Source organism: Sesamum indicum, linkage group LG12 (genome assembly GCF_026168435.1).
Source record: "Sesamum indicum cultivar Baizhima isolate 11 linkage group LG12, ASM2616843v1, whole genome shotgun sequence".
NCBI classification, from domain to species: domain Eukaryota; kingdom Viridiplantae; phylum Streptophyta; class Magnoliopsida; order Lamiales; family Pedaliaceae; genus Sesamum; species Sesamum indicum.
Genome location: NC_142668.1, coordinates 13613562 through 13639774, shown reverse-complemented (window position 1 = coordinate 13639774; position 26213 = coordinate 13613562). Strand labels below are relative to the sequence as shown.

Sequence of the window (26213 nt, the reverse complement as noted above, 5' to 3'; positions counted from 1 at the left end):
ACATAAGTTCCGGAATTTCCATTTTATTCTCATTCTTGCTTGTTATATGCACCTGTTAAATAAGGCTTTTCCCCACACGTTAGTACCTGGAAGCATTTCGAAAATAATTCTAACAGGCTGCATTGTAACTGCTGTTGTTCAATCCATGGCTTACTCTTTTTCCTTGCAACGTGGAACACAGGTGGTCCACCAAGTACACAGATTCGGTTCCACCATCTAATAGCAGAAAATTGAGGGCATATTTCACTTTCAATAGTACAAATGAAATCCCAAAAAGCCTTCTTTCATATTCAAGACATCAGCATCAGTTGAATGTAATTTTAATAAAATGTGGTCAATGTCTCTTCAAATTCACATATCAATTTGTCCTACCTTTAAATAATAAATGAGCTGTACAAGTAAAAATTTGCCAATGTATTCGGCAGGTCTGCAGGATAGCAGCAATTGAATCTATAGATTCCTAGTGAACAAGTCAGCAGAGTGGAGCAGAATAAAGAGGGAGAAACATCTTGGTCAATTCTAACCTAGAGGAAGAAGATGATGAGTGAAGCCAATGGCAAGAAGGGACGCCCTGCACGAATTGTCTCCAGGGACAGGAACTGTTTTCAATCTTCCACATTTTCAGGTTGTGAACGTAGTTGCAAAATCTCATCCACTGCCATAACCATAGGATTTATATCTAAAGTCAAAACCATTTACCAAAGTATTATGATTCCAAACTCATGATATTGAAATCAAGGTCCCGAGAATCACAGCATTCACTTTACTCCAATTTCTCAACTCTTTGGCGTGTGTTTCCCGTTCAGAATCTTCATATCTGCATTTGTTGGTGGGGAGGGGGGCATTTGAAAGAAACAGGTACATTAAATCTCTCATGAATAACAAGGCTTTCAAGACATAACTGATATAGGCTGTCCAGAAGTGAAATATATGCCTGTGTTCATTGTAAATAAATAGAAAGAAAATGATGAATCTACTGTTTAGGCATTTCCACTAAGCAATCTATGCATGTCACCATAAACTCAAATTCTCACCAGCACCAAGACCAAGGAACTCCAATCCAGACGCTGAAGGTGTCAATTCATGCTGGGATAAGTACTGGGCATCGTAAAACTTACTAAGGTGCCTCATCCCACTATCGCATAAAACTGTGACAATCGTATGACCAGGACCCATTTTTTGTGCCACTTTGACAGCTCCAACACAGTTCATCGCTGATGAACTTCCAAGAAAGAGTCCATCGGTCTTCAATAAATACCTGATGAACAAGCATTGGGTCAATCAAATATCAGAATAACAAATGCAAAGTGTCTTTGGAGTAACTCTCACACAGGAGCTGCGAAGCTACACTCAACTGAGCTTGTTTTCAGAATATGGATTTCATGTCAAAACTGCAGCGCTAAGAAGCCCAATTACTAAATGTAGCAACAAATCTGGACAAAGTTCATTTCTCACCGTTATACTGTTCCTCAGCAATAACTTGGAAACTGAAGCCAATTCTCTAAAGTAATCCCCCGGAAATACACTAAGCATGAACCCTTATGAACACTATGCGGACATCACCATATGGAACCAGTAAAGTTCAGGACAAAACAAACTGATTCAGACACATTATTACATTATGGCAAAGAATACAATAAATTCAGGATATTAATTGTCATCCAATAAGAGCACAGCTTTAGTAGCCACTTGACTAGCCATGCTAGACACAAACAAAAGCACATATTAACTCAGTTGAAACCCTCAACCAACAAGAAAAAGGGGGGGATGAACATTAGCATTCATCAATCAGGTTATTGATTGGCATGTACCAAGCTTCAAGCATTATTCAACAATAAAACACAAGGTTTCAAAGAACAAATAAGTCTAACCTAGACATTTCAACAGCCTCCCTATCGGAGCCTCTGAAAGCCCCATCAAGTGCAGCCAGTTTAAAATTTTCTGTCAGTCTGTTGATTCCAATTCCTTCTGTGATTGTATCAAAAGGGTTTTTCAACCTCCGCCCTTCAGCCTCCTCTCTAGTGTACATCACGCCTCTTGTCACCTTGTTGAACAACCCAGAACCAGGTGGGTCAATCAGAAAGCACTTGATAGATGATTTCTTCTCCTGTTGATATATATGAGAAATAGGTTATATCAGTACATCAATACTGTTGAACCAAATATTCTTGGTCAGGCTGAAACCACCTTTAAAAACCGAGAAACTCCAGCTACCGTGCCACCAGTGCCAGCAGCAGCAACAAATGCATCCAATTTCCCACCAACTTGTTCCCAAATCTCAGGTCCAGTACCCTCATAGTGAGCCCTAAAATTTGCAAGGTTCTCAAATTGATCTGCAAAGAAACCACCCTTGCAGTCAGCTAAGCAATTTGAACCATGCGATTCCACAATATGGTTGCTAGTTTCGCTAATCTTTTCATTCTTCAATGCTAGTTCATTCATCTCCGACGCCCTTCTCCTTGCAATATTTACAAAGTGTTCTCTGTGTGTGATTGAGACAGGTCTAACCCTCTCAACGGTGGCACCAAGAGCTTCCAGAATTTGAGACTGCAACACATAAGCAAAACCATAAATAGGAACTTTATCTGAAAGAATGAACTAAAAAATCATTGCTATAAGTCTGGAATCATGTGCCTACAGATGAATGACTTCTAGACTTGTAGAAGTTAGATGTTGCACTAAATGAATGCTCTCGCTTAGCAAAACAAAGAATGCTTGAACAATAATTAACTTATTTTAATACAATAAACTTATAATACCTTCTCAATGGCAGCGTCATCAGGGATAACAACATGGCACCTGCATCCATAGGCTGGAGCAACTGTTGCAAGACTAATAGCCGTGCTTCCAGCACTTCCTTCTGTGACTACCCCGCCGGGAGCTAGAGCTCCAGTTTCCAGGGCCTGTAAAATAATGAGGGAAACGAAACATAATACAAATTAGTGTGAAACTAAGATATAGACTAAAAATAAGAATAAAAAGTTAAGCGGAATAGAAAATTATGTAGCACGATCGTACAGATTTCACAACCATCATTTCAGGATACAAGTATCAAAAAACTAATAGCTTAATCAAGCGATAAAGAGAATCAAGAAGCGGGAAACCCATTGTTAGAAAAAGGGAAATAGCGGGGGTAAGGTGAGAGGTATTTCCCACAATACGCTGAGGCGGTAACACATGTAAAAACTCCAGAAGAATATTAAAACAACGAATAAGCATTGCGAATAGACTGTATAAATAAGTAAAAGAAGGAGAACTAAATTACCTCTTCAATGATTTTGACTGCCACCCTATCTTTCACGCTCCCTCCAGGATTTAAGAACTCCGCTTTCCCCAGAATCTACCCGCCAAAATACTCGTGATTAAAACAAAACACACGAAAAAAAGAAAAAGGAAAAGAAAACGAAAAACAAAGCAATAATTACTTCGCATCCAGTGGCGTCGGAGAGGCTATTGATCCTAATGAGAGGAGTGTTGCCAATGGCGGCGACGAGTCCACTTCCGGAATTTTTAACTGTGGCCCTCCTGCTTGAAGATTTCGAACGAGACCTACTATTGCTTAGAATTATGTAAGAGAGCATGGCTATCACCGAAAGTGCAGTCACAGCGGCGCCGGCAGTTCTCGCAGGCGGCGCCATCCCGCGGCTGTGCCTCTTCAAAACGCCCAATAGACGGCCTAGGTAGATTGGGTATAATTCGGTCTGCAAACAATTTAAAGTCGGCCACAGATTACCAATTGGGCTGCCCAATTCTTCTAAGTCATATTGGACTGGGCCAGCCAAACTTCTAATGGACCTTATCAGATTTCAATCGCTTATTTTTATATTGCGTTTAGATCCATAGATTTAAGATTATGAATTTTAAATTAATAATAACAAATTATCTAATTTTGTTTGTATGATTTCATACTATAAACAATTTTAAATTTTTAAATTTTAATATTTTTTTGTAGTATTTTGATAGGTTTCAGGTCACAAGTTTGAACCCCATCGAACATATGATTTGTTATTTTGTCATTTTTAGTTATATTAATATATCGAGTGAACCGATATATTACCCAATATATATTTGGATATATTGAGCTTCTAAATATTTTTTATATTGCATAGTTTATAAAAAAATAATAAATTTTAATATTTATCTTTTTAAATCAATTTTGAATAAATTTTCAAATCACTAAAAGAAGTTTTGGTGAAATTTTTTAATAAAACATAATGTAGGGAGTTAAATGAAAAAGTATAGGAAGTAAGAAATTAAGAAGCGCAATTTTGTCATATAAATTTTAAATTATTTTATCATGAGAATTCTATTACCTTTTATATTTTATGGGGATAAATGCGACTATACACATAGTTCTCTGTGTGTTATCCAAATTAAAATTATGAGAGAATCAAAAGAAATTAAGAAAAAGGAAACGTCTTGACATTATACTGTTGAGTTCGAACGGTACGAATATAGATATGTAGATTACTTTTAATGATAGTTTATTATTTTTTAATTTTGAATTTATTAGTTGATTGCGTGTTAAATATTGTACTAATTATGTATTAATTGATCTTTAGAAATATTAATGTGATTTTATTTTTTGAAAAAGCTTGCGGCTACAGAATTGTGCATTTGAGAAGACAAGACCACGTCACGTGACGTGAAAAGGTGGGTCATGGGACGGAATAACTTTTGAGGTTAGCGGGGGCAGAGCATTTCAATGGCCCACCAACTCACGATCACATACATGCTTTGCTTCACTCACCACTAAACGACATCTGATTCAATTCAAAGTATTTGCAGCCCCCCCCCCCCCCCCCATATTCATATATTCCCCAACCAATATATTTATAATTAGGACTCTCTCAAAAAAAAAAAGAATTGTTTATTAATGTATTAATAAATAAATCCATTCGTCAGTAAAAGTTCATTGAATTTATTAATACTTGCAAAAAAAAATCTATATTTACCTCCGATTGTCTTATGACGGGTGAAAATAAATTTTTTCTACCTAAACTACCCTTATGAGAGTAAAGATATATCTACTTACATGCATTAGTATGTAAAGATATATATAGGGTAGTTTGATCGAAGAAAATATTTTATTTGATTTGTAATAAATCAACAAAATATTTTATTGATGGGAATATCTATTTTTTGAACATAAACAAACTCATGTATATTATATGTAATTTTTCAAATTACAGTAAATCTGTTTGTAATTACATTATACATCAAAGAATAACAGTATTATTATCCATTATAATTAATGTTTTAGAATATACAATAGTGTAGTATTTGAAATTCGTCTATGTTAAATTTCAGTTGGTAGATTTATAATTATAGGTTTTAATTTTTTCAATAATAAATTCATTCAGATAATTATTGATTAAAAAAAACAAACTATTTAGTTTATTTTGGATTATATTATATTAAATATTAATAAACATCAAACACTTATAATATGAAATCACTTAATTTTATTTTTTAAAAAAAAATCATTCCCTCATATCAAAATTCCTTAAGTGCTAAAAACATTTTATTTAATTTTTCAACATAACTTAAATAATTGAAATAAATTCAATAATTTACTTTTACAGATCTATAATTAATTAACAGCCAAGCAAATTTGAATAGAAGGGTATGTTATATGAATGAACATAAAGATGAAGGCGAAAAGCAAAGTTGAAGTCAAAACGAAATCATCTTGGAGTGGACTTTTTTAGGACAAAAAAGGTGAAACGCAAACGGTAAGGGCAATTTCCTTTTCTTATTGGGTGGTACGAAAGACTTGTTTGGTTTTATTTTCAAAAGGTCGTTTATAAGTTTGTACTATTTTGATATTTTGTTTATTTAGCTTAATATCATTAAAAATATACTCAATTTTTATAAAAATTATAGCATAAGTTCAATTTATTAAATGTACTTTTAGGCGTCGTCGTTTCTTTTATTTTTGGTTACAAAGAGGAAATGATATTTTGATTTTTTTTAAAAATAAAAGTAATATTATATTATAAAAATCGAAATACAATATTTATATAATAACTTAAATTCAAATAAATTCTCATTTCTCACGCTTAAAATTTTAGATTTGAGAAAACGTTCAAATTTGCATTTACTTTTATTACAGTCAGCTTTTTACTCCAGACACAGACAGGATCTCATTTGGTAAGGCAGTAAAAATGCAGGGGTAATTTGGGAATTTATTAGAATAAAAAGGCATATAATGAAGTGGACCAAATCACCAACACTTACTGAAAATATTCACTGTCTTCAAAGCTCACACAACTTTTTCTCGCAGAGAATCTCTGCGGCAGAGAGAGAGAGTGAGAGAGGGTTTCGAGTTTTCCCATCTCAGCCATGGAAATTCCGGAAAAGCTTCTCAAGTTCAAATTCCACATTCTGTTCGGCGGCGCTTTGAGTATCTTCATCTTCTTTCTTTGCTATCTTGCTCCTAGTTTTCTCGACGTTTTAAAGTACTTCTGGCCGCTCCTGGTCTCCACGGCGCTCTTTCTCGTCACCATCGTTGTTTTCGGCCGGATTTCGCCGCCGGTGACGGAAGCTCCGGGGGAGAAAACCGGGGAAGGGTTGCTGGATTACGTGGCCGGCCAACCGGAGCAAGTACAGTCCCTATTAGGAGAAATAGAAGTAGAAGAAAGTGTCAAAGCTGAGTAACGACTATGTAATCTTTTCCTCTGACGCTTTCTTCTTTGGATTTTTTCTTCTTTTTGGTTAGACAGGTTAAGAATTTTGTAAATTCCTGGAATAATAACAAGATGATCAATTCCTGGAATTGAATTCTGATATGTTTGGTAAAACTTTTAATTTCAAGTCATTTTCAATTTCCAAAATGTGGAATTATTGGTTTACATTTTGATTATGCTACTGAAATTTAGGCACCAGTCTTGATAGATATCAATACCATAGGATAGTTGTGAACAATTAAATAAAATATGGAAACACCAAGTTTTCAATTTAATGATGGTATCATATATTTATCCAATATTTACAATTTATGGATAAAATACTTAAATACATGGTTTAAAATAGTAGGCATGGTGATGAAGTAATGACGCTGTATGCTACAAGTACAAATCAAATATATGAATAATTGTTCCATACTTTTTTAATTTTAAAAATGTAAATGTATTTTAATTATACAACTAATCAGTATATTCACATTAAATGTACCATTTATGAAATTCTTACTACTCAAATTTGCGTGCATGTCACATTCTTTAGCAATGTACTGAGTTACTATTATTTAATTTGAAGGACTTTGTCAGTTTGTAACATATTCAAATTCGCAGCATCGAACAACTAACCGTCCACACACTATTATTCTACCCCAAGACGAATTTAAGATCTAAAAGCTGATTCGATCTAGCAGTATACTGTACGCCACGTCCTTTGTTGCCAAACAATAAAGAAAAATAATATATAATAATTTAAATAATTTCTTCATTGCTTTTCTTTTTTTCTTTTTTTTTTTGAAAGGAAGTCGTTGCTGATTATATCATTTTGAACCGCCATTTCGGGTCCCGATCGAAGTGGGCTGGGCCAATTTATATATGCATTGCCTTATTACAATATCTATGCTCACTAAATGGGCTTTTGATGGGTCATCGAGCAATCCACCACCTCTCTTTGTCTGTTTAACCAATCTAATATTTCCTTTTTGTTGGGAAAAGTCTCGGAATAATTGCAATTTTGGTCCTAACATATAATTATGTTATGTGTTTTAATTTTTAAATAATTCGAGATTGTAGTTTTTATTCTCAACTTATTATCATTTGGCATTAGACCAAAAATTAAAAAAACTATAAAATAATTTTTTTTTCTGTTTTTTCCTCTTCAAACAAAATTATATCAATTTTACTAACAAAAGGATAAAAAATGCCCAAAAAAAAAAAAAAAAAATCGTTTGGAAGCGAAAACCGCAATTACCCCCTAGTTTCCATAGTTTTACTTTTGGAGTTTAATATTTTCCCGCGCCAAATCGTTGTGTTTCTATCCGAAACAGAAACGACTCAGGAGAATGGAGGGGAAGCATTGCAGTGTCAATAGCTATGACTTGCTGAAGAAAATCCGAGGTATTATTTGCAATTTGTGATTCCGATCTAAGCAACTACGCATGCTACGATCGATTTTATCTAACCAAAACCTAAAGGGAATCGAGAGTAGATGAGCACTTTTTGTTTCCTCTTTTTTGTGCAGAACTCACGCGATCAATTATTGAAGACGTATGTAACGATCGATTGCCAGCCTTGTACATTGATCAATTTAGTTCCTATTGTACCGGTGATTCTGGAAACTGGTTAGAAGTTTTCATAATATTAGAGTTTTGCTTTTTTTTTTTTTTTTTTAATCTTTCCAGAAGCTGTGATTTCATGGAACAAATTATCTCGTTACAGTTTTTGGATTTCGCTCATTGTGGTAGAACATTGAGAAGTACTGGATTTGTTATGATTTCGCTTCAAATACGATGAGTAAGGAACTTGAGATTGTAGACTGGTGTGCGATTTTCCTTTGGGTGTGTTTATGCAGCTGTTGCAGCTATGATTTGCCAAAAGGAAAGGAAATTCTCATGCTGCGGAAAGAAAGTCAAGCACGTAGGTGGGGTGAGTAGCATCTTTTAACAAAGTTTTGGGGTTGTGGTTAAGTACTTGATGTAGGCTAGATGGAATTAGTTGTTTGAGATCTTCATCTGTTGGTGTTCTAATTATTTAAACTATCTTATGGCAACTTTGACATGGTTGGTTCTGCTTTTCAGATGTGTTGCTAAGAGTATTGTTAATTGTTCAGCAACTCCTCCAAGAAAACAAACATGGTTCCAAAAGGGATATTTATTACATGCACCCTTCAGTTTTTAAAGGTGTGATTCGTCCATCAAAATATGCGCACTTTACCTGAATGGGGTTACTTGTATGAATGCACGCACTCTTTTAGATGCTTATATGTTTACAACGAATTCCACCCTCACTTAATCAACGCATGCTAACTACACAGCTTCACAGATCATAAAATCATTGATATGAGGAATTGTTTTTGCTAAGTTACCAATATTCTCTGGTGAATGTATCTCTTACCCCGTTTCATCTAATTCTCCTTGAACTGCAAAGCAGAACAATGTGTCGTTGATCGAGCAATAAATGACATTTGCATCCTTCTGCAGTGCAGTCGCCACAACTTGAATGTGGTATGTTCTGAGAACTACTTCAGTTCTTAGTTATCTGAATATCCAAATACTTCAGTTAACTACATTAAAGGAAACTTCGGATTTATGATGTTTTGTCCATGTTATCTATTTGCAGGTATCTGTTGGAAATGGGTAGGTTCCAAGTAAATTGAACTTTAAAAATTCTTCAAGATTGAGAATACTGTGTCACCGAGGTTTTCTAACATTTCAATAGCAAATTCTTTATTTGCTAATTTGATAAATTGCTCCTCCAGTAACAGTCATCCTCCTAGCATGTCTTTCATGGTAGAATTTGTAATTAATACCTCTATTTATAAAAGCCAATTGAGAACATTTTATCAATTGGTTTTAAGACACTGGTCAGCACAGTCGGACACTTCATTTGAGGCATTTTTCACCAATAACATGTATGGGGGAATATTGCTGAAAAACTGGCAAATCCTAATATGTAACTGAATCAGTTTCTATTAACATCTAAGGAGTTTTCCATTTCAGTGTCTCCATGGACACCTGACTTTTGCTAATATCTTCTCATATCCAATATCTTGGTAGCTTTATTTTCAATCGTTTCCGGTTTGGTGGCTATCTGCATCTTTTTTCTGAGTTTTGATGCCATATTGGTCATTAACTCCCCCCCGCCCCCCCCCCCCCCCCCAAAAAAAAAAAAAAAAAAAAAAACCAACCAACTAACCAACCCTAATTTCAGATTGGTAATGGGCTGGCTGAGATTTGAAGAAGCTGGGAGGAAATTTGATTGCATCAACTGTCCTAACACGGTAAGAAAAGGAACTGAAGCTGCAATGGACCATGTGGCCAACAACATAATTTCAGCTAATTGTGTCTGCAGGCACACCATATCCCTATCCATGTAGAAGATGTGGAAGGTATCAAGTTGGTATATACGTATAGTTCGAGTTATTAGAAACTTATTGTAAAACTTGATCGAACTGAAATTGGTTCTATACTTATTTTAATGAAGTTGAAGATATAATACGAAATGGAACTGAAAAGAGGACTTCCTTTTACTGGAGTATTGGATCTTTTTCATTACATATGGTAGTATCTGGATTAGGATGTCAATTGTTTGTGTAAATCTTGTAATTATTTGCTTATCCATTCATCATCTTCCTTGGCACTTCTACTAGATGTAATCAGTGTGGCTGAGTACATTTTAGTTGTGGAAAAAGAATCAGGTATTACCTTTATCTTTTCCATTTTCTCATATGATCTATTCATTTGTATCATTCATATTCTTAATTGAGAAAGACCATTTTGGTTTTGATTTTACTGTCCAGTCTTTCAGCGGCTGTCAAACGATCAGTTCTGTAGGCAAAACCGCTGCATCATTGTCACTGTATAGTACTTCAGTTTGTTTAATTTTGTGTTCTCTGTTTTTACTAGAACCAATTCTAGTAATTATCTGTTTCCAGGGAAAAGGATACCCGGACGTTCCCACAAGACGGTAAAGAGTTAGTTTTGTCATTATTGTTACTAATTTGATTAATTTATTTTACAAAACTAATTTGTACCCTCCGTTGATATCCCTTCAGATTTTTGCGCCTCCTTATTGAGACGTTGCGTTTGCCTGTCTATTGCTTGGTAGATTGTGATCCATATGGTATAGATATCTTGACAACATATCGCTTTGGTTCTATGGTAAGACAATTAATTGGGATCTATTTTGCATCTCTTTATGCTCGTTGAATAAGTTGTTTCATATACTTACAATGGAGCAATTCAATAAATTCAGTTGGTCCCATAATTTTTTTAATTATGATTTCGGTATATTGACTTCTTCAAGCAAATTGCTTATGATTCCAAATCTCTTCGCATCCCTGAGATTCGTTGGCTTGGAGCATTTTTATCTGACTATGAGAAGTATCAGTTCCCACAACAGTGCCTCCTACCTTTGACAGCTGAAGGTGAGAGAGATGATAAGGAAGTGTTCTTTCCAAATCTTATCTGTTACAACTAAAGATTGAAATGAATCGACAGATAAGCAGAAAGCCGGAGGCTTATTAAATAGGTGTTACATGGAACGAGAAGTCCCGTATTGGAGGTTAAACTTTGTGGTTTATGATCTTTTTTTCTCTTTTTCCTGATCAGTGTGGTTTAAAATGATCTGGTTTGTTTCTGTTTTTTGACACATTACTGAAAGTTTGGTATATTTCACAACCTTATTTAAGGTCCGAACTTCAGTTGATGCTGGACAGAGGAATCAAATTCGAGATTGAAGCATTATCAGCACACTCACTCACATTCTTGTCAGAGAATTATCTGCCATCCAAGATCCAGGAGGGAGCATACATTTAATACCGACTCTTTTTCCTAATACACATTATGTATGTAAAGTCTCAAGTTAAATCTAATCTTTTAGTAGTACTTATCAATTTAAAAAAAAAAGAAAGGCTATCAGTGATATGAATGATCAACATAGAAAAGAACTCAGAAGATTAAGAACTTGTCTCACAGAATTTTGATACTGGCAGTAGAGATAGGTGCCTTAGGCCTTTATAATTGTAGTTAGAATTACGATTAAAGAAGTTAAGCTCAAACTGTTGAAGAATCAATATGCTGCTCAGTATGTGGAAACTCTTCAAGTACCCATCACTAAGAGAAACATACTTCAGCATACTAAGTAGGTTACACTTCATTTTTCAAGTAATATATGTATTATGTTGACATAAATGCTGAAGAAGTTATGATAGCAATGATAACTATGGTTCATAGGATTATAGATACAGGCACAATCCCAACCAAGACCCATATCTACCTAAAGGGCTTTGCCAGAACATTCCAGCTGGTATGATGGGCACCTGAAGCACAACTTTCTCTGGTCTGCTTCCCAAGTTCCTATTATCATGGGTTGGCCGTGACATGCAGAAGGTATGTGCCATCTCACATGATCCATATGCTGATGAATCTGTACTAAGTTTTTGCTGCATAATCTGATTTCTTATTGGATTACTGCTTGCTCCATTTTAGCTGGTTGAAGGTTAAAGTCTTAAAGATATTACGTTTGGAGTTGAAGTTTCTCGTTTGGGTAAAAGAGATGCAAAAACAAAAGAAACATCAGTAATTGCAATATGCTAGAGAAAGATTCAAATATTTTAATTAATAATAGAACAACTACAATCAACCGCACACAATATATGAACTGATGCATTTGCATGAGTCAGTTTATCATAGCACCCCACATGCAATTATAAGTCAGAAGTTAGTTAAGGAACAGAAGAATGTGACGCTGATAAAGATTTGTGTGGCCTTATTGATAACCTGTCTCCCGGGGAATGCTCTAATTAATGTCGATTTTCCAGAAACTAATGGTGAAAATCATGATTCAGCATTCTTTATCCTAACGCGTTATAATTATTTATATTAGTTCACACAAAACTAAACTTAAAAGATATTTTTTTCAATTTTGCCATTTTTGAATGGTTATACCCCCAATAAGAATAAACTATTGGTTTTATTGCGTGCTTTCTACAGCCATTTTCGTTGTTTTCTTTACTCATAGAACCGAATGAAAAGATGTTAGTCTTTCATGCTTTTCTGTATCAAAAAGTCATAAATCCTTATGCAGTTATGCTGCAACATATTTTACTTTACTTTGGCTCCTCCCTCTTCCTTTAAGAGCTTTTACACACTCTTTAACTTTATTTGACCAATAGATCTTTAGTTCTGTTGCTAAAACATGGGAGTTAAGACTTCAGAAAGCATAAGATTGTATAGGAAGGGCCGGGGTAGGCCAGTATAATTCGTAAACAAGCTTTTAAAAAAATGTGATTTAACATGTTAGCATCATGCTAAGTCATAAAAACATTAAATTAAGACTACCTACATCTTTTTGTAAAAGATTTATTAACCAACATGAGTTATCAGTATGACAATAATTGACCTATGTCCTACCCCGGAATACGTGGATATTTTTTTCTTGTTTGAAATTCCTGGTGTCAGATTTTGCAGGAAAGGTCCATCTCAATCTAGTCTTCATTTTCTCATTAATGTACCAATTTGGTGAGGATATTCTAGACCCTGATTTACGTGGTCTTAACATTTGGTCTTATTTTTGTTAACAATTATTACGAGATTGACTTAAACTTGGAATGTGAGGACCATCTGATATATACCTCTTGCACGATAAAAATCCACACAGGATGTTGAAAATGAAAGGCGGGGAATTTTGGCCACATTCCTAAAGATTTTGAGAAAGTTAATAGGATATATATATATATATATAGAGGGTGAATAGCAATTTATCCCCTGTGATATTGAAAATAAACATATTACCCCTCTATGAAAAAAATATAGCAATTTACCACCATGTACTTTGTTGCTTCATTTTAAAAATCATAGGGAGGTAAATTATTGTATTTCAAAAAATACAGGGAGGTAAATTGCTATTTGTTTTTTCATAAGAGGGTAATTTGTTAATTTGCAATAACACAAGGGAGTTGTTTGCATTTTTCCCTATATATATATGAACTTTTGGTTGGGACTTGAATCAATTATATGACAATTGAAATATACTTGTTATGTGATTGGTTTGGTTCGATCAAATCTAATTTCGATAAAAAAAATTTTGTTTGTCCATCTGACAGGCTGCCGTCTCTCGTTTCAACTTGACAATGTTTTCAATTTCAAACAACTTATTATTTGATCTCGATGTTTCAATTTGTCTTCAAGAATTTTTCTTGTACAATTTTATGTCTTTTAATGTTAGATTTCTAGCAAAAGACAATTACCGAATTTACATTTGTTTGCTGCTTTATAGTAATATTAATTTTCGACCTTTCAAACTTCAGTATGTAGTGCAATACACATGGCTAGCTTATAATTGAAGCGAATATATAGAAAGAGACATAAGGGAGAAGGCTGTGAGAGAAAAAAAAGAATATCAATATGGATTACTATGCACGTACGAATGATTTTTATATCTAAATATGTAGACTTACATAAGTTGATGTTTAATTATTTATTGTAATAGATAGAGCACAAAAGCATGTGTTCTTTGAAATATCGAACCTAAACTTGAGGATATTTTCTGAGTATCTAATTAAATGATGGACCATCGGATATGTGTACACTTTTTGTATGAATATTGAATCTTCTCATCTTCTTATGCTACCGAATTTAAAGTTTTGGATTCTTAAATAGCTTATTATATTAATTCTTTGGAAATTTGTAGCATCTGATGTGTAGCTTAATTATGATGCATCTAAAATTAAATGTATATTGTATGTTGTAATAAAAACTAGAGTATTTTGCAAAGAATTTTTTTCATTTTAGAAAATTAAGTTTGTTTTGGAATGTAAGAAAATGCTTATAAAACGATCAACTCATGTAAAAATTTAAGTTGTCAAAGTAGATAGTCATTTAATATTAATATCTCAACATGCTTCCTTCATGTGGAAACCCTCTACGTGGAGTTAGCTTTGTTGGTTTGATTTTGTTACCATGTTAAACGGCTATTTCATTTAAAAGTTGAAATCGTTCGCTAAAAGGTAGAATTATTTAATATTAATATTTTTAAAAAAATATATGTTTAAAAGAAAACTTGTTCAATGTTTATAGAAAATAAAAAATATAAAAAACTTAAATACGGTTATAAATATGTTTAATCTGATTTGAGCGTCCGTTGTTACCTTTTTCCCCTGAAAAATTCGGAATAAAGAACAATGGATGATTGAATAGGATGCAAAGTAAAATGGGTAAACATGCAAAAAAAAAAAAAAAGAAAAAGAAAAAGATTTGCCGTCAAAGATTCCCTAAACGAAGCTTGCTTTTTCGGGGTGGAAGTTCATGTCAGGAGGATTCCCCAACTATAATAAACTGATTGCATATATTTCTTGGCGCCGTCCAAATATTTCAAGAAAGAAGCTTTATTTGATAAAACCACCCACTTCTTTGTTACCTCCTTTTTCTTCTTTTCTCCTTTTATCAGAAAAAAAAAAACAAACAATTAATGTAATTGAACCAAGTTGGTTAAATTAAAATTGATTATGTAGTGATATTAATATCAATATAACAATTAATTAATTTGGATAAAAGCTTATGAGGCACACGGGATCAGTGAAGCAAACTTTCCATGGGTCCCATATTTCAACTACCTCTAATTAATAGTTGGAATACGTGTCGTATTCAAATGATGAGATATTAGATTTACATGCACAACCATGTATGCAATTTCATACATATATTATTTCAAGTTGATGTGGACTTTGCTTAGGAATTTAAGAAATTACAACAAATAATGAGATAATTAATTACATAAATGAGACATATTCAAGAATCCAGTGAATCCTGGACGAAGTTTTAATAAAATTCAAAATTCGCTAAAAATAATTTTTTGATGAAAAACACCCTTTTGGGAGAGAAATGAAAAGTAAAGAGGCAAGTGAGATGATATATATATATATTTGTCTTATCAATGTAAAATTATTTTATTAGAGGAGTTTTTCTTACTTTTTATACTTTAGGGAGCGAAAAAATCGATTATAAGCATATTTTAAAGGTGTAAAGTGTATTTAATTCTAATAGTTGTAGTTAGATGTAATTATATATATATATATATATATTACCTAGTTAATTGTTGATTACCCCTGATTTATATAAAAGCAGAAGGTATACATACAGTTTGAGTAGTAAAGAGGATATTATTTTATTTTTAAAAAAGAAGATTAATATTAGATCCCCCAACTGTGCTTACGTGCCTGAGTAGTGAGGATGCACCCAGACTTATCCATCAACCAACACTTTAATGCAAATAGTTCTCCGGGCAGCTGCGTGCATTTGGTGGTGAAAACGCTTCCCAAACACTGCTCTCTGCTGGAAACTTGATCGTCCACCTACACCACTCCAATTCATTGCTACGGGAACTAAACCTCAATTTTATGGATTAGGCTTTTTTACTAAAAGATAAAGAGGCATAGGGAAGAATTATTGAACTAATTTCGTGGTGTCGATTCCTAAATGATAATTTAAGTATATAAAGTCTAGGATGGGAATCGAGAGCGTACAATTTAGGTTAGATCGAAACAACAATAGGGTTGGATACAATCTAGGTAGAAAATGCACGAATATTGTGTTGTATGATAGATTTGTGTTAATGGTAAGCGACAATTTTGTTATTTGAGCTCTTTTACTGAAATGATCTTCAAATTGTGGACTTACTTGATTACATACCAAAAATTGGTATTGTAAGTGAAAATACTTGGAATTTAATTCTCTTGTTTTAGTAATTCCACAAAATTACTTATTTTAGTTCAGATTTGAAGTGTATATATATATTCATTGTTTTAGATAATTAGAGTAAATATACCTATTATTATTATTATTTGCATCATGAACCAAAGAGATCAAGTAAGCCAATTTGTATGAATGTGTAGTGAAATCAAATGAGGACAGAGAGAGTAGATTCATCATGGACATATTGGAAACAGCGGCAGCCTCAAATATTAGTCGAGTAAAACAGAAAGGTCCGTTCCATTTTTACTTATACATAAATTATGTTATTCTCTTCCCATTTATATAAATATACATCCCAGAAAAAGAACATTGTCTCCCATGCCTATACACAAAAACTAAACCGAAATGGAACTAAAGAAAAAAAAATAAAAATAAAAGATCACATTCCTATACACGTATGTACTTACTTACAGAAGAAGAAGAAGAAGAAGAAGAAGAAACGAAAGATTAATATTGAAATAGTATATATATATATATATGTATCATCAATATCATCATGAATATTAATTATGTGCTATATATATATTCATAATTGTAGTAATTAATTAGGTAATGATTGATGAGTTAAAAATGATGGGGTTCTAAATTAATTAAGTATAAGCAGGTTGTTGTGTGTGGCTTCATTAATCATAATCTCCTCCTTCATCCTCCTTATGAAATCTTCAAACTTCTTGTTCATCTCTTCCGTACTCATCTCCTCCTTCTCTTCTTCTTCCTCCTCCTCCTCCGCTTCTTCTCCGTAAAGCTGTTCATCATCAAAAAGCCAACAGCTTCCACGCTCATCCTCCAAATCACCGCCTCCTTCCTCCTCTTCAATGAAGATGGATACTTGATCCTTTGCCCCTTGCCCACTCTTCTCCTTTGTTTCTTCTTCTTCTTCTTGTTTTGGGTGAGCACTAATTTCCTCCAACACGTACAGTTTCTCCAGTACTTGTTTGGGCGGCGGTGGGACGAGAGTACCGGAGGTTTTGGCTAGAAATACGAGGAGGCCGTTGCATATGAGAAACAAACAGTTTTTGTTGAGGAAGGAGTTGTTGGTGGAGAAGTAGGGGAACTTATTGGGGGAGTGGAGACTGAGTAAAGATGAGGAGTAGGAGAAGACAAAGGAAAATAGGGAGAGGGAGAGGAGTAGGTGAGGGATGATGTTCTTCACTTGAGAGGGCATCATGAATTCCTTGGAGCTTTCAACTCTCTTTTCTTCCATTTCTTTGTATGGGAGAGGACGCAAGACGAGAAAGGGGATGGACATGCTGCTTCCTTATATAGATAGGCCCAACATCAAGTAACCAATTTTCATTAACTAAATAAATATAGCACAGTGGGTATTAGTAGGAAATAGAATTATGGGCCATCAGGACCATTTCATTTGAATATTAACGACGGTTAAAGAGCCCAATGAACCACCCCATTGCTGGACCTCTGATTTTTGGACCATTTTGAATAAGTTGTGACGGGCTCCTAGTGGAAGTCGCGTTTCAATTGTCGCTGAATGAATGCCTTGTTGATACACCTAAAAGCGCCAACAAGAATAAAGATTCAGTCACTCAAGGAAACCGGAGACATCTGCTCCTATTCTCCACTTTCCTTCTTTGTCCTCAAAACCCCCCTGCCCTAAACCCCACACCCTTCTTCTTTGCAATCCCCAAAACCCTAATTAGATCCCCGCCATACCTGATCATGTCAGCGTTACTGCCATCTCGCTCCCGTTTCTTCTCAATCATCTCCAGGAATAACCGTCGATTTTCCTCGAATGTAGCCACTGAACCCCCGAAAGAAACCATTCTCTCTTCCTCGATCCTCGGTGATCAGCCACCCCCCAGTGATCCGCCGCCGGCATCAGAGGCAGAGAAGACCTCTTGGAGCTTTCTCAAGTATGGTATTGTGGCCGCCCTCACCGGTGGTCTTGCCACTGCTGGCTATGCTACCTATGGTGCGTGTTTTTGCACATTTTAAATTCTGGACTGCTTTCTCTACGTGATCCACTGGTTCTGATTTTTCGAGGCAGTAGAAACTGCGTCTTAGAGTTTGGCAGTTTCCTAGTTATGCGTTTTCATTCGTTGTCAGTATAAACATGTACAGACAAGTTATAGTTACAATTCGCTGACTACTTGGAAATCATCACAATTAACGCATGTAATGATATTTTCTTATTCTGTTCCCGGATGATTTTTAACTAATTTACTATCCCAAAAACTAGTTGATGATTGATTGAAACTGCCAGTATGATTGCATTCAATGTATGCTTAAGTTGAAGGGCTGCTTGAATAGAAGTTGATATACTCGTTTATTTGCAGCATACTCATTGGATGAGATTGATCAAAAAACTAAAGTCCTTCGTGCATCTGCAAAGTACACCATTGGGGATGACGCATCTTCTTTTGACGTGCGTTTGACAGCTCCCTTGTACTTAGCTTTTATATGTATGTTAGTTCTCATGATTCATATATAGGCTTAGTACTGGTTTTCTTGTAGTCCTGAAGTGTTACTTATGTTTCCTTTTCTATTACTTCGTTTCTGCTTTAATTGTCTGTCTGGGCTGGGGTAAGGGACAGGGATGGCAGACCCCACAATGATAAGTGAAAGAAAGACGAGGAAGCAGATGATTTCCATTATTGAAAATGCTTAGGACATAATTAAGGACAAGTACATTGTGAGTTTGGATGACTTGGGGATGGCGTATCATTTGAAGCATAATTTCTTGATTTGAACACTGGTGCTGTTGCAGCATGACTGGACAAAATGCGATCTACTCGTCCAATACTCCAAAACTGGAGATTGCTATCCATAGCATTGCGTTTGACGGAGTGACAAACTATATCCTCTGTGATAAGGTTATGCCTGTCATTACATATACCATATTGGACATGCATTATTCTGATTGTTTCTCATGTTACACTTATACAAGAGACCCTGGAGTGTCCTCCTGATGTTAGCTTCCTATGTTTGTGGATGGCAATTCCTGTAATTGTGTCTAAAAATTCAAGTAAATGTTGAAAGCGATGTACATTCCCAAAAGCTTAAGTATTTGCTGGACTGACACATGCATATACATGGAGCTGATGCTCATAGTCGAGCCCGAGCAACATGGGGTTTCCTTTGTTATATCTTACTTTGTTAGAAATGGTACTTCCTGGATGTGAGCTGTAATGACCTTGGTGTTTGTACTCTGGAAGCATAAATTATCTTTGTTAGGATGGCGTTTGGAATAAGAAAATCACAAGTTAACATTTATGGTCAACTATTGTTTATGCAGAAATATAAAGCTTATGTACGTGCTGCTGCAATGACAGGTGAGTTCTGTTCCTTGTTGTGTTATGATTTTTCTCTGTACTTGTTCAAATGGCTGGAGATTTACAGTTCATTCTCGCTTCTGTTCAAATATGCTAATTTTCAGCATTTCATTTTTTTTAATTGGATGTTTCCGTATATGTATTGTGCTGCAGTGCCTGCTAAGGTAGTCGAGGTGTATCTTGATTTGAGGAGGTTGGCGGAAGAACAAGTTCGGGTAAGCAACTATATGCATTTTCACCTCTCGCTTTCACTGCTTCATGCTTAATTTTATGAATTGTCTTTTTAATCTCTGCTTCATCTATGGGTTAAATTTTAATCCTCTTGCTTCATCTCAGGGTTTTACTGAACCTACATCAGATAAGCTCCTGCCAGATTTGCATCCTTTGGAGCAGCATGTTTTTACCCTTGTTCTTGATCTAAATGAGACATTGATATATTCTGATTGGAAGGTATGTTTGTCGCTTATGTCAGACTATGTTGGTAGAGTTTGTGCTTGAGATAGAAAATATTTACTCTTCATCTAGTACCTTTGCTGTTGTAGAGCATGAACTCTGTGTGTGTGTATGTTGTTTTCTCCTTGTCTCTCTTCATTGTGCAGGTAAATGTTAGCTTAAAGTAACTTTGTGTTTCCTTTGGTTCCTCCTTTTGAAGCGTGACAGAGGATGGAGAACGTTCAAAAGACCTGGTGTAGATGCTTTTCTGGAGCATTTAGCTCAATTTTATGAAATTGTAGTATACTCTGACCAACTAAATATGGTGAGTTCCCACCTTCTTAAAGAAAAGATGGGTGGATGGTGACTTCCCCCTAGTTAATTTTACTAATTCTTTAATTTTTTGGGGGGTAATATAGTTGAGCATGTCTATCCTTGCAATTGCAGTATGTTGATCCTGTTGCTGAAAGATTGGACCCAAAGCACTGTATCCGCTATAGGCTCTCAAGGGGGGCAACAAGATATATTGATGGCAAGCACTACAGGGTATAAAATGCAGCTATTCTTTTGTTCATATTTTTTCTGTGAACATTGCCTTGTTATACCAAAGAAATTGAACACCAAGTGGAAGAAAATAATGACTGAAATATCGTATAAATTTGCTGGACACTTTGTCCTGAAGTACTTTCTGCCGTCACCAAGACACTAAATAGCAGCTGAGTCAACCGAATGACTGATGTTGCTTTTCTGCAGAAAGTACTGCTTCCCGTAATCTAGCTAAATAACATTTGACTCATTTTGTGAGCCCTTTCCCCAGAAGGATCAAAGGATGTATATGTAATTTTGTATTATACCATACAATTGCTCGAGTTTCTTTCTTTTTTTAAACTTAAAGTCTGTAGACACTTTCTATTTATCTATCATAACCTAGCATAAAGTGTGAATCTGTAACGTTCTTATTAAGCTAGTGGATTGGCAGCCCAGTCTATAAGCTTGCATAAGAATTCTTTCTGGATGGGCATTTAATGCTGTTTGATTTTTAGAGAACAGTTATCTTCAGCTGTGGCTTGTGCATACCACATTATTCTGTGCGTATAATGAGAATTAAGTGAGGAAAGATTTAGTTCTCTCATGATATAATGCACTTAGCATATGTAACCATTGCATCCTGGTTGTTTTGGTTAAAATCCCTTTCCATTTCTGCAGTTGTTCATTCGTAGATTAAACATCTTTGGTTATTTTCTCCTGGTGCAGGACCTTTCAATGCTAAACAGGGATCCGGCAAAAATTCTATACATTAGTGGCCATGCTCTAGAAAGTAGTCTTCAGCCTGAAAATTGTGTCCCAGTAAAGGCATGGCAAGGGGAAGCAGATGACACTGCTCTTTTAGACCTGATTCCATTCCTAGAGTGTAAGCATTCAACTTGTTCTTTTTTCAATGTTCAAATTCCCAGGGTTTGCATGAATCTGCTTTCCAAACTTATCTGTTGTGATATGGGTTTATCATTTTTTGGTGCAGATGTAGCCAAACACCGGCCAGCTGATATTCGAACTGTTCTAGCTTCATACCAGGGTCGTGATATTGCAAAAGAGTTTGTCGAGCGATCCAAAGAGCATCAAAGGTTGGATTTCTTTTCAATTCTTTCTTTTTTCTGGTTATTTGTCATTTATTGGTGGGAGGTCAGTACTGTGCGTTTGTACTATTATGTTAATTGTTTCTTCTATTCTCTCTGCCTACCCTCTTCCTTTTCCTCGGCTCTTTTCTATTTTCTTTTGCGAGGAAGTGGATTCTTTTTTCTTTTGTGTGGGAGTGGTGGGAGAGGAAGATATTCTTGCGATAAAATAGTTTGGTAGGATGACCATATGTCTTCTCTTTTATCTGGTTGATTTTGGTCATCATAAACTACTAAGTATGATGGCATCTCTTTATGTGAGGCTTTTATATTTGTTCTTGTGGATTTGTGTTTTTCTCACCTGTACCTCAAATGGCACCATGTTTTGTTTTCTTGTACCCCTTTTAATCTTTGTGGCCACATTTGGGATCTCTGAGATAAATGATGTGGATGTACATTATTAGAATCATCTCTTTCTTCTTGCCTCCTTGAGTAATTTCTGATGTTCCAATTGCATGCTGGAATTCTGAGAACAACTTCATATTGTGCAGGAGGATGCAAGAGCAAAAGCAGCAAGGCCGTCTCTGGAGACGCTAGCCACGGCTGTCACAGATTGAAGTTCTTACAAAAAAATGGGTGGATTGTCAAGTTACAAATCGTCTCTGAGGTTTTGAACAAAGTCATTCTCCAACGCAGTCACTCAAATTTCTGTTTTGTTGTTAATGAAGTAATTTTTCCTCAATTAGCAAATATCCTGACAAATGCTTCCCAAGGACAAAGTGGGTACAAATTTTAACAGTCAAAGTGCCGGGAATTCCTCTGTTTTAACTTGCTGAGGCGAGCTTGTATTCTTAGTTCCTGCAATTGCTAGTTTTTTTAGGAACAATTTTGCTGGAAATTGCGAGTGGTTGTGGTGGTTGTCAATTAATTGTGAATAATTTTCTTTTGGACGTGAAGGTAAATCATATCCAGCTTGAAGCCATTGCAAGTTTGGGATGGCGAAGGATGTCTGCACGCCTTGCTTTTGGGCGTTAGCGTAAGGTCCTATGAATCAATTTTTTCATTGAACAAAATATTATTCTTGAAGCGTTCCATTGTTGTTGGATGCGAAATGGATGCGCCTGCAGATTCGTTAGCATCAGAACGCACCTCATTGAATGCCAAACGTCCGCTTCACTGGAGAAATGACAATGGTTTAGCTGGCCGATTTTGATTGACATTTAATGATGAAAGCTACTCGCCGCGCAAACATCCCTCGGGCGTCTAAATAATAGGATAAAAATCCCGAGGATAAGTATTAATCGAGTGCACAATATTTAGGATTCTTCAACTGCTGGGCCCGTGATCCTATTTGAGCCTTCTGGATAAAGTCCAAATTTAAGTTTGGTAGCATCATTATATTGTACTGTTGGCTTTGGCTTTATCATGAAAATTAAGATGATCTATATAAAAAATGCAAAACCAGGAACCTTGAGTCGTTTATGTGTAGAGTCAATTTAGCAATCCCATGATCTATGATATTCTGTTGCTAGTCTGATATGGGTCTTAATTAACAAATGGTCATATACTCCTAAATTGTAATTTAGATTCTGATCTACAATCCATAAAAAAGTTTTCATATAGTGATTTTTATTGTCAACGCCCTATTATTACCATATATATCTTCAATTTTATTGCCTAATTTGGTATCGATTGACATTTGACAAAAATTGAATTATTCTACAATGCATCTGATTTAATCAAATCTATGCACTATAAATAATTGAAATTGTAAAAAAAGGTAGAAGAATCCGATGTAGTGGTCCAAACTCACTCGTGACACCTACGTATTGCTCAATGAAAAAGAATCTAATTCGTGAAAGACAGCTGAATCTTCCCTCCGTTGCCCTTTTTGTTTGTTTGTACTACACACACCGTGTCTGAATTCAGAGGCATGTACTTTTCTCTCTCAACACTAACTCTAATTTCCTTCTCATTACAGTTTTGGCAGTACAAACACGCCCCCCGTCGCTCTCTCTCTCTCGTACGACGATTACGACAATTAACCATCTAAATTTATCTTCATTGCCAGTACTTCACTATAAAGCGAACTACGACAAATACACACAATGTTCCCTACTCCATGGCCCGCTTCCTTCTCTTCCTCACTCTCCTCCTCCTCTTCCTTGTCCTCTCGGCCTGTGCTCATGGCGGTGATTCCGACTCCGATTCCGGTTCTCCATCGGAGGAACCCAACCTCAGGTCCCGCTCCTTGATTCTTGTCAAGATATGGTGCCTGATTCTAGTGTTTGTTGGAACTTTCGTCGGCGGGATGTCTCCGTACTTCATGAAGTGGAACGAGGGGTTTTTGATATTGGGGACGCAGTTCGCCGGAGGGGTGTTTCTGGGGACTGCGTTGATGCATTTCTTGAGTGATTCGCATGAGACCTTTGGGGACTTGACCCGTAAAGAATACCCATTTGCTTTCATGCTTGCAAGTGCTGGATATTTGCTCACAATGTTGGCTGATTGCGTTGTTTCTTATGTTTATGGGAAGCGCGACCACGATTCTGCTAATGGTGATGTTGAGCTTCAAGGTATAATTGCAAGTTTTAATTTAATCAGTGCTTGGAGATTTGATTCCTTTCCGTTTTGGGTGCAGTTGATCATCGTTGTTTTAGTGGCACGAATTTGTTAATATAATTCAAGACTTGGTGGTTGTCTCTTAAATTCAATAGAATATGCAACGGGATTTGCAATAATTCTATCGTTGTTGATCAGTTGGTCGTTTGGTGGATTTATTGAACTGTTGATGCTTCATTTTAACGAATGTAAGCTTAAGTAATCTGTGTATAGAAAATGTTTGGTTTTCGCTTCTTGGTCATCTGTCCATTTCAGTTGTTCCATGGATTAGATTAGAATTGAGCTCTGCTTATGGAATTGAAAGAATAAAAAATGGTCGTCAGTTGTCTGAATATGGTCATGCTTTGCAACTTCGACAACAGGTTAACTTCTAGTACTCTGTTGTATTTTGATGGGATGTTAGTTAACATCTCACTCTTAAATTCGAACAAAGTTGGAGCCTGCAGGCTTTAATCGGACAGGGTTAGACCACATAAGTATTTGGTTCGGTATCAAGTATTATCAATGTTTGTCATGGTCTGCATTATTCTAATCCTTAATTACTGACATGGTTTCAATGTTTTCGTACGTTCCATCTGTCTCACTTTGTTACAGCAAATGCTCATAATGCAGGGGGAAATGGTAATCGACTACATTCAGACTCAAAGTTACAGGTGAGATAGAACAAATGTTCTTGAATTCCTCCAAACGGTATGCATTTCCTTCTCCTAATGAGCTTACATTTAGCTGTTTTTGTTACGTCAGGAGAACGCCCCGGAGCGCCATTTAGCAAACGCTTCACTAGCAACTGCTGCTTCACTTGGTGATAGCATCTTGCTGATTGCTGCGTTATGCTTTCATTCCGTATTTGAGGGCATTGCAATTGGAGTGGCAGAGACAGAAGCGGATGCCTGGCGGGCTCTGTGGACCGTCTGCCTACACAAGATATTTGCTGCAATTGCCATGGGAATAGCTCTGCTCAGAATGATCCCCGACCGTCCACTCTTATCTTGTGCGGCTTACGCATTTGCATTTGCTATATCGAGCCCAGCTGGCATAGCCATCGGCATTGTAATAGACGCGACGACGCAGGGTGCAGTGGCGGACTGGATATTTGCGATATCAATGGGACTGGCTTGTGGGGTATTTATCTACGTTTCGATCAATCATCTGCTGTCCAAGGGCTATAAGGCTCAGAAGATGGTTTCGTTGGACAGCCCAGAGTACAGGTTTTTGGCTGTGTTGTTGGGCGTTGGGGTGATTGCAGTTGTTATGATTTGGGATACTTAGCTCATATGGCTTCCATTTTCTGATTTTTCCTATATAGATTGGAGTTTATATTAAATTTAATTGCATCCTCTTTTTTTAATTTAATAGTAATATAAATATATATATACAAACACACATTTAGATAATGTAGCCTTTAAGTTTTAACATACAATTAAAGAGTAGAATAAATTTGAAATGAAAAAATCAATGGTACATAGGTTCACACGTGAGGTGTCGGGGGGTCGACCAAAACGATTGAAAAGCGAAATAAATGAGGAGAAGAAGGTTGAAAATGCGAAGGAGACGAGTGCAACTCACAAACTTGTTGCCGACAAGCAACTCACGCTTTTGTGAATTGTGAAACACAACAAAAAGGTTTTAGCCTTTTGGGGGTTTGCTCCTCTTTTATTCCTACAATCATGGGATCATTATCTTATCTATATATACATATTCATATTTATATATTTCAATTATGCATTTAGTTTATAAATAAATATAAATATATTTTTTTAAAAGATAAATAGATATTTTATTCAGTTAAGCAAAATAGTTGGTATAAATGGAGAGGTTATTCAT

General features: G+C 35.6%; 5 protein-coding genes across 12 annotated transcripts; 3 read left to right on the top strand and 2 right to left on the bottom strand.

Moving 5' to 3' along the window:
* Positions 1-304: 304 nt before the first annotated feature.
* LOC105174960 (Pyridoxal-5'-phosphate-dependent enzyme family protein) lies at positions 305-3698 on the bottom strand. The gene is made up of 7 exons (XM_011097231.3): positions 3426-3698; positions 3266-3340; positions 2760-2903; positions 2188-2547; positions 1872-2107; positions 1035-1258; positions 305-817 (listed from the first exon to the last, which is right to left on the bottom strand). Exons 1-7 carry the CDS (start codon positions 3636-3638, stop codon positions 777-779), a joined length of 1293 nt encoding a protein of 430 aa, XP_011095533.1. The 5' UTR covers positions 3639-3698; the 3' UTR covers positions 305-776.
* A 4148-nt stretch (positions 3699-7846) lies between these two features.
* Positions 7847-14268, top strand: ATSPO11-1 (Spo11/DNA topoisomerase VI, subunit A protein). Of its 6 annotated transcripts, none has more exons than XM_088876417.1 (16): positions 7848-8078; positions 8203-8302; positions 8533-8606; positions 8759-8860; positions 9111-9184; positions 9300-9316; positions 9891-9960; positions 10032-10068; positions 10330-10377; positions 10480-10538; positions 10615-10646; positions 10735-10840; positions 10986-11106; positions 11180-11243; positions 11371-11526; positions 11923-14268. In XM_088876417.1, the coding sequence occupies exons 1-15, from the start codon at positions 8024-8026 to the stop codon at positions 11495-11497; spliced, it is 1086 nt and encodes a 361-aa protein (XP_088732543.1). In that variant the 5' UTR covers positions 7848-8023; the 3' UTR covers positions 11498-11526; positions 11923-14268. The 6 variants fall into 6 exon arrangements, with proteins under 6 accessions (XP_088732545.1, XP_088732543.1, XP_088732542.1 ...); XM_088876416.1 differs by having other exon boundaries at positions 11915-14268; XM_088876419.1 differs by having other exon boundaries at positions 7847-8078; positions 11025-11106; positions 11371-14268.
* A 2373-nt stretch (positions 14269-16641) lies between these two features.
* LOC105174958 (uncharacterized) lies at positions 16642-17794 on the bottom strand. Its single transcript, XM_011097229.3, has one exon. The coding sequence runs from the start codon at positions 17679-17681 to the stop codon at positions 17019-17021; it is 663 nt and encodes a 220-aa protein (XP_011095531.2). The 5' UTR covers positions 17682-17794; the 3' UTR covers positions 16642-17018.
* A 175-nt stretch (positions 17795-17969) lies between these two features.
* On the top strand, positions 17970-22695 carry TIM50 (Haloacid dehalogenase-like hydrolase (HAD) superfamily protein). Of its 2 annotated transcripts, XM_088876420.1 has the most exons (11): positions 18156-18362; positions 18727-18815; positions 19158-19263; positions 19686-19722; positions 19876-19937; positions 20059-20172; positions 20375-20479; positions 20602-20700; positions 21409-21565; positions 21674-21776; positions 22319-22695. In XM_088876420.1, exons 1-11 carry the CDS (start codon positions 18306-18308, stop codon positions 22362-22364), a joined length of 975 nt encoding a protein of 324 aa, XP_088732546.1. In that variant the 5' UTR covers positions 18156-18305; the 3' UTR covers positions 22365-22695. The 2 variants fall into 2 exon arrangements, with proteins under 2 accessions (XP_011095527.1, XP_088732546.1); XM_011097225.3 differs by lacking the exon at positions 19158-19263 and having other exon boundaries at positions 17970-18362.
* Positions 22696-23773: 1078 nt separating this feature from the next.
* ZIP11 (zinc transporter 11 precursor) lies at positions 23774-25718 on the top strand. 2 transcript variants are annotated; one of them, XM_011097227.3, is made up of 3 exons: positions 23774-24343; positions 25002-25042; positions 25134-25718. In XM_011097227.3, the coding sequence occupies exons 1-3, from the start codon at positions 23890-23892 to the stop codon at positions 25656-25658; spliced, it is 1020 nt and encodes a 339-aa protein (XP_011095529.1). In that variant the 5' UTR covers positions 23774-23889; the 3' UTR covers positions 25659-25718. The 2 variants fall into 2 exon arrangements, with proteins under 2 accessions (XP_011095529.1, XP_011095528.1); XM_011097226.3 differs by having other exon boundaries at positions 23776-24343; positions 24984-25042.
* Positions 25719-26213: the final 495 nt, after the last annotated feature.

Bases quoted from the DNA above. Each gene is read 5' to 3' on its own strand.
- LOC105174960 (XM_011097231.3), bottom strand. From the start codon at position 3,638: ATGGCGCCGCCTGCGAGAACTGCCGGCGCCGCTGTGACTGCACTTTCG. The intron at 2,904-3,265 runs GTAATTTAGTTC...ATTATTTTACAG, and splicing joins CAGTCAAAATCATTGAAGAG to GCCCTGGAAACTGGAGCTCT. The intron at 1,259-1,871 runs GTTAGACTTATT...CTTGTTCATCAG, and splicing joins GAGGCTGTTGAAATGTCTAG to GTATTTATTGAAGACCGATG.
- ATSPO11-1 (XM_088876417.1), top strand. From the start codon at position 8,024: ATGGAGGGGAAGCATTGCAGTGTCAATAGCTATGACTTGCTGAAGAAA. The intron at 8,079-8,202 runs GTATTATTTGCA...TTTTTTGTGCAG, and splicing joins CTTGCTGAAGAAAATCCGAG to AACTCACGCGATCAATTATT. The intron at 9,961-10,031 runs GTAAGAAAAGGA...TTGTGTCTGCAG, and splicing joins GCATCAACTGTCCTAACACG to GCACACCATATCCCTATCCA.
- LOC105174958 (XM_011097229.3), bottom strand. From the start codon at position 17,681: ATGTCCATCCCCTTTCTCGTCTTGCGTCCTCTCCCATACAAAGAAATG.
- TIM50 (XM_011097225.3), top strand. From the start codon at position 18,110: ATGTCAGCGTTACTGCCATCTCGCTCCCGTTTCTTCTCAATCATCTCC. The intron at 18,363-18,726 runs GTGCGTGTTTTT...GTTTATTTGCAG, and splicing joins TGCTGGCTATGCTACCTATG to CATACTCATTGGATGAGATT. The intron at 20,173-20,374 runs GTATGTTTGTCG...CTCCTTTTGAAG, and splicing joins TGATATATTCTGATTGGAAG to CGTGACAGAGGATGGAGAAC.
- ZIP11 (XM_011097226.3), top strand. From the start codon at position 23,890: ATGGCCCGCTTCCTTCTCTTCCTCACTCTCCTCCTCCTCTTCCTTGTC. The intron at 24,344-24,983 runs GTATAATTGCAA...ACTTTGTTACAG, and splicing joins TGGTGATGTTGAGCTTCAAG to CAAATGCTCATAATGCAGGG. The intron at 25,043-25,133 runs GTGAGATAGAAC...TTGTTACGTCAG, and splicing joins ATTCAGACTCAAAGTTACAG to GAGAACGCCCCGGAGCGCCA.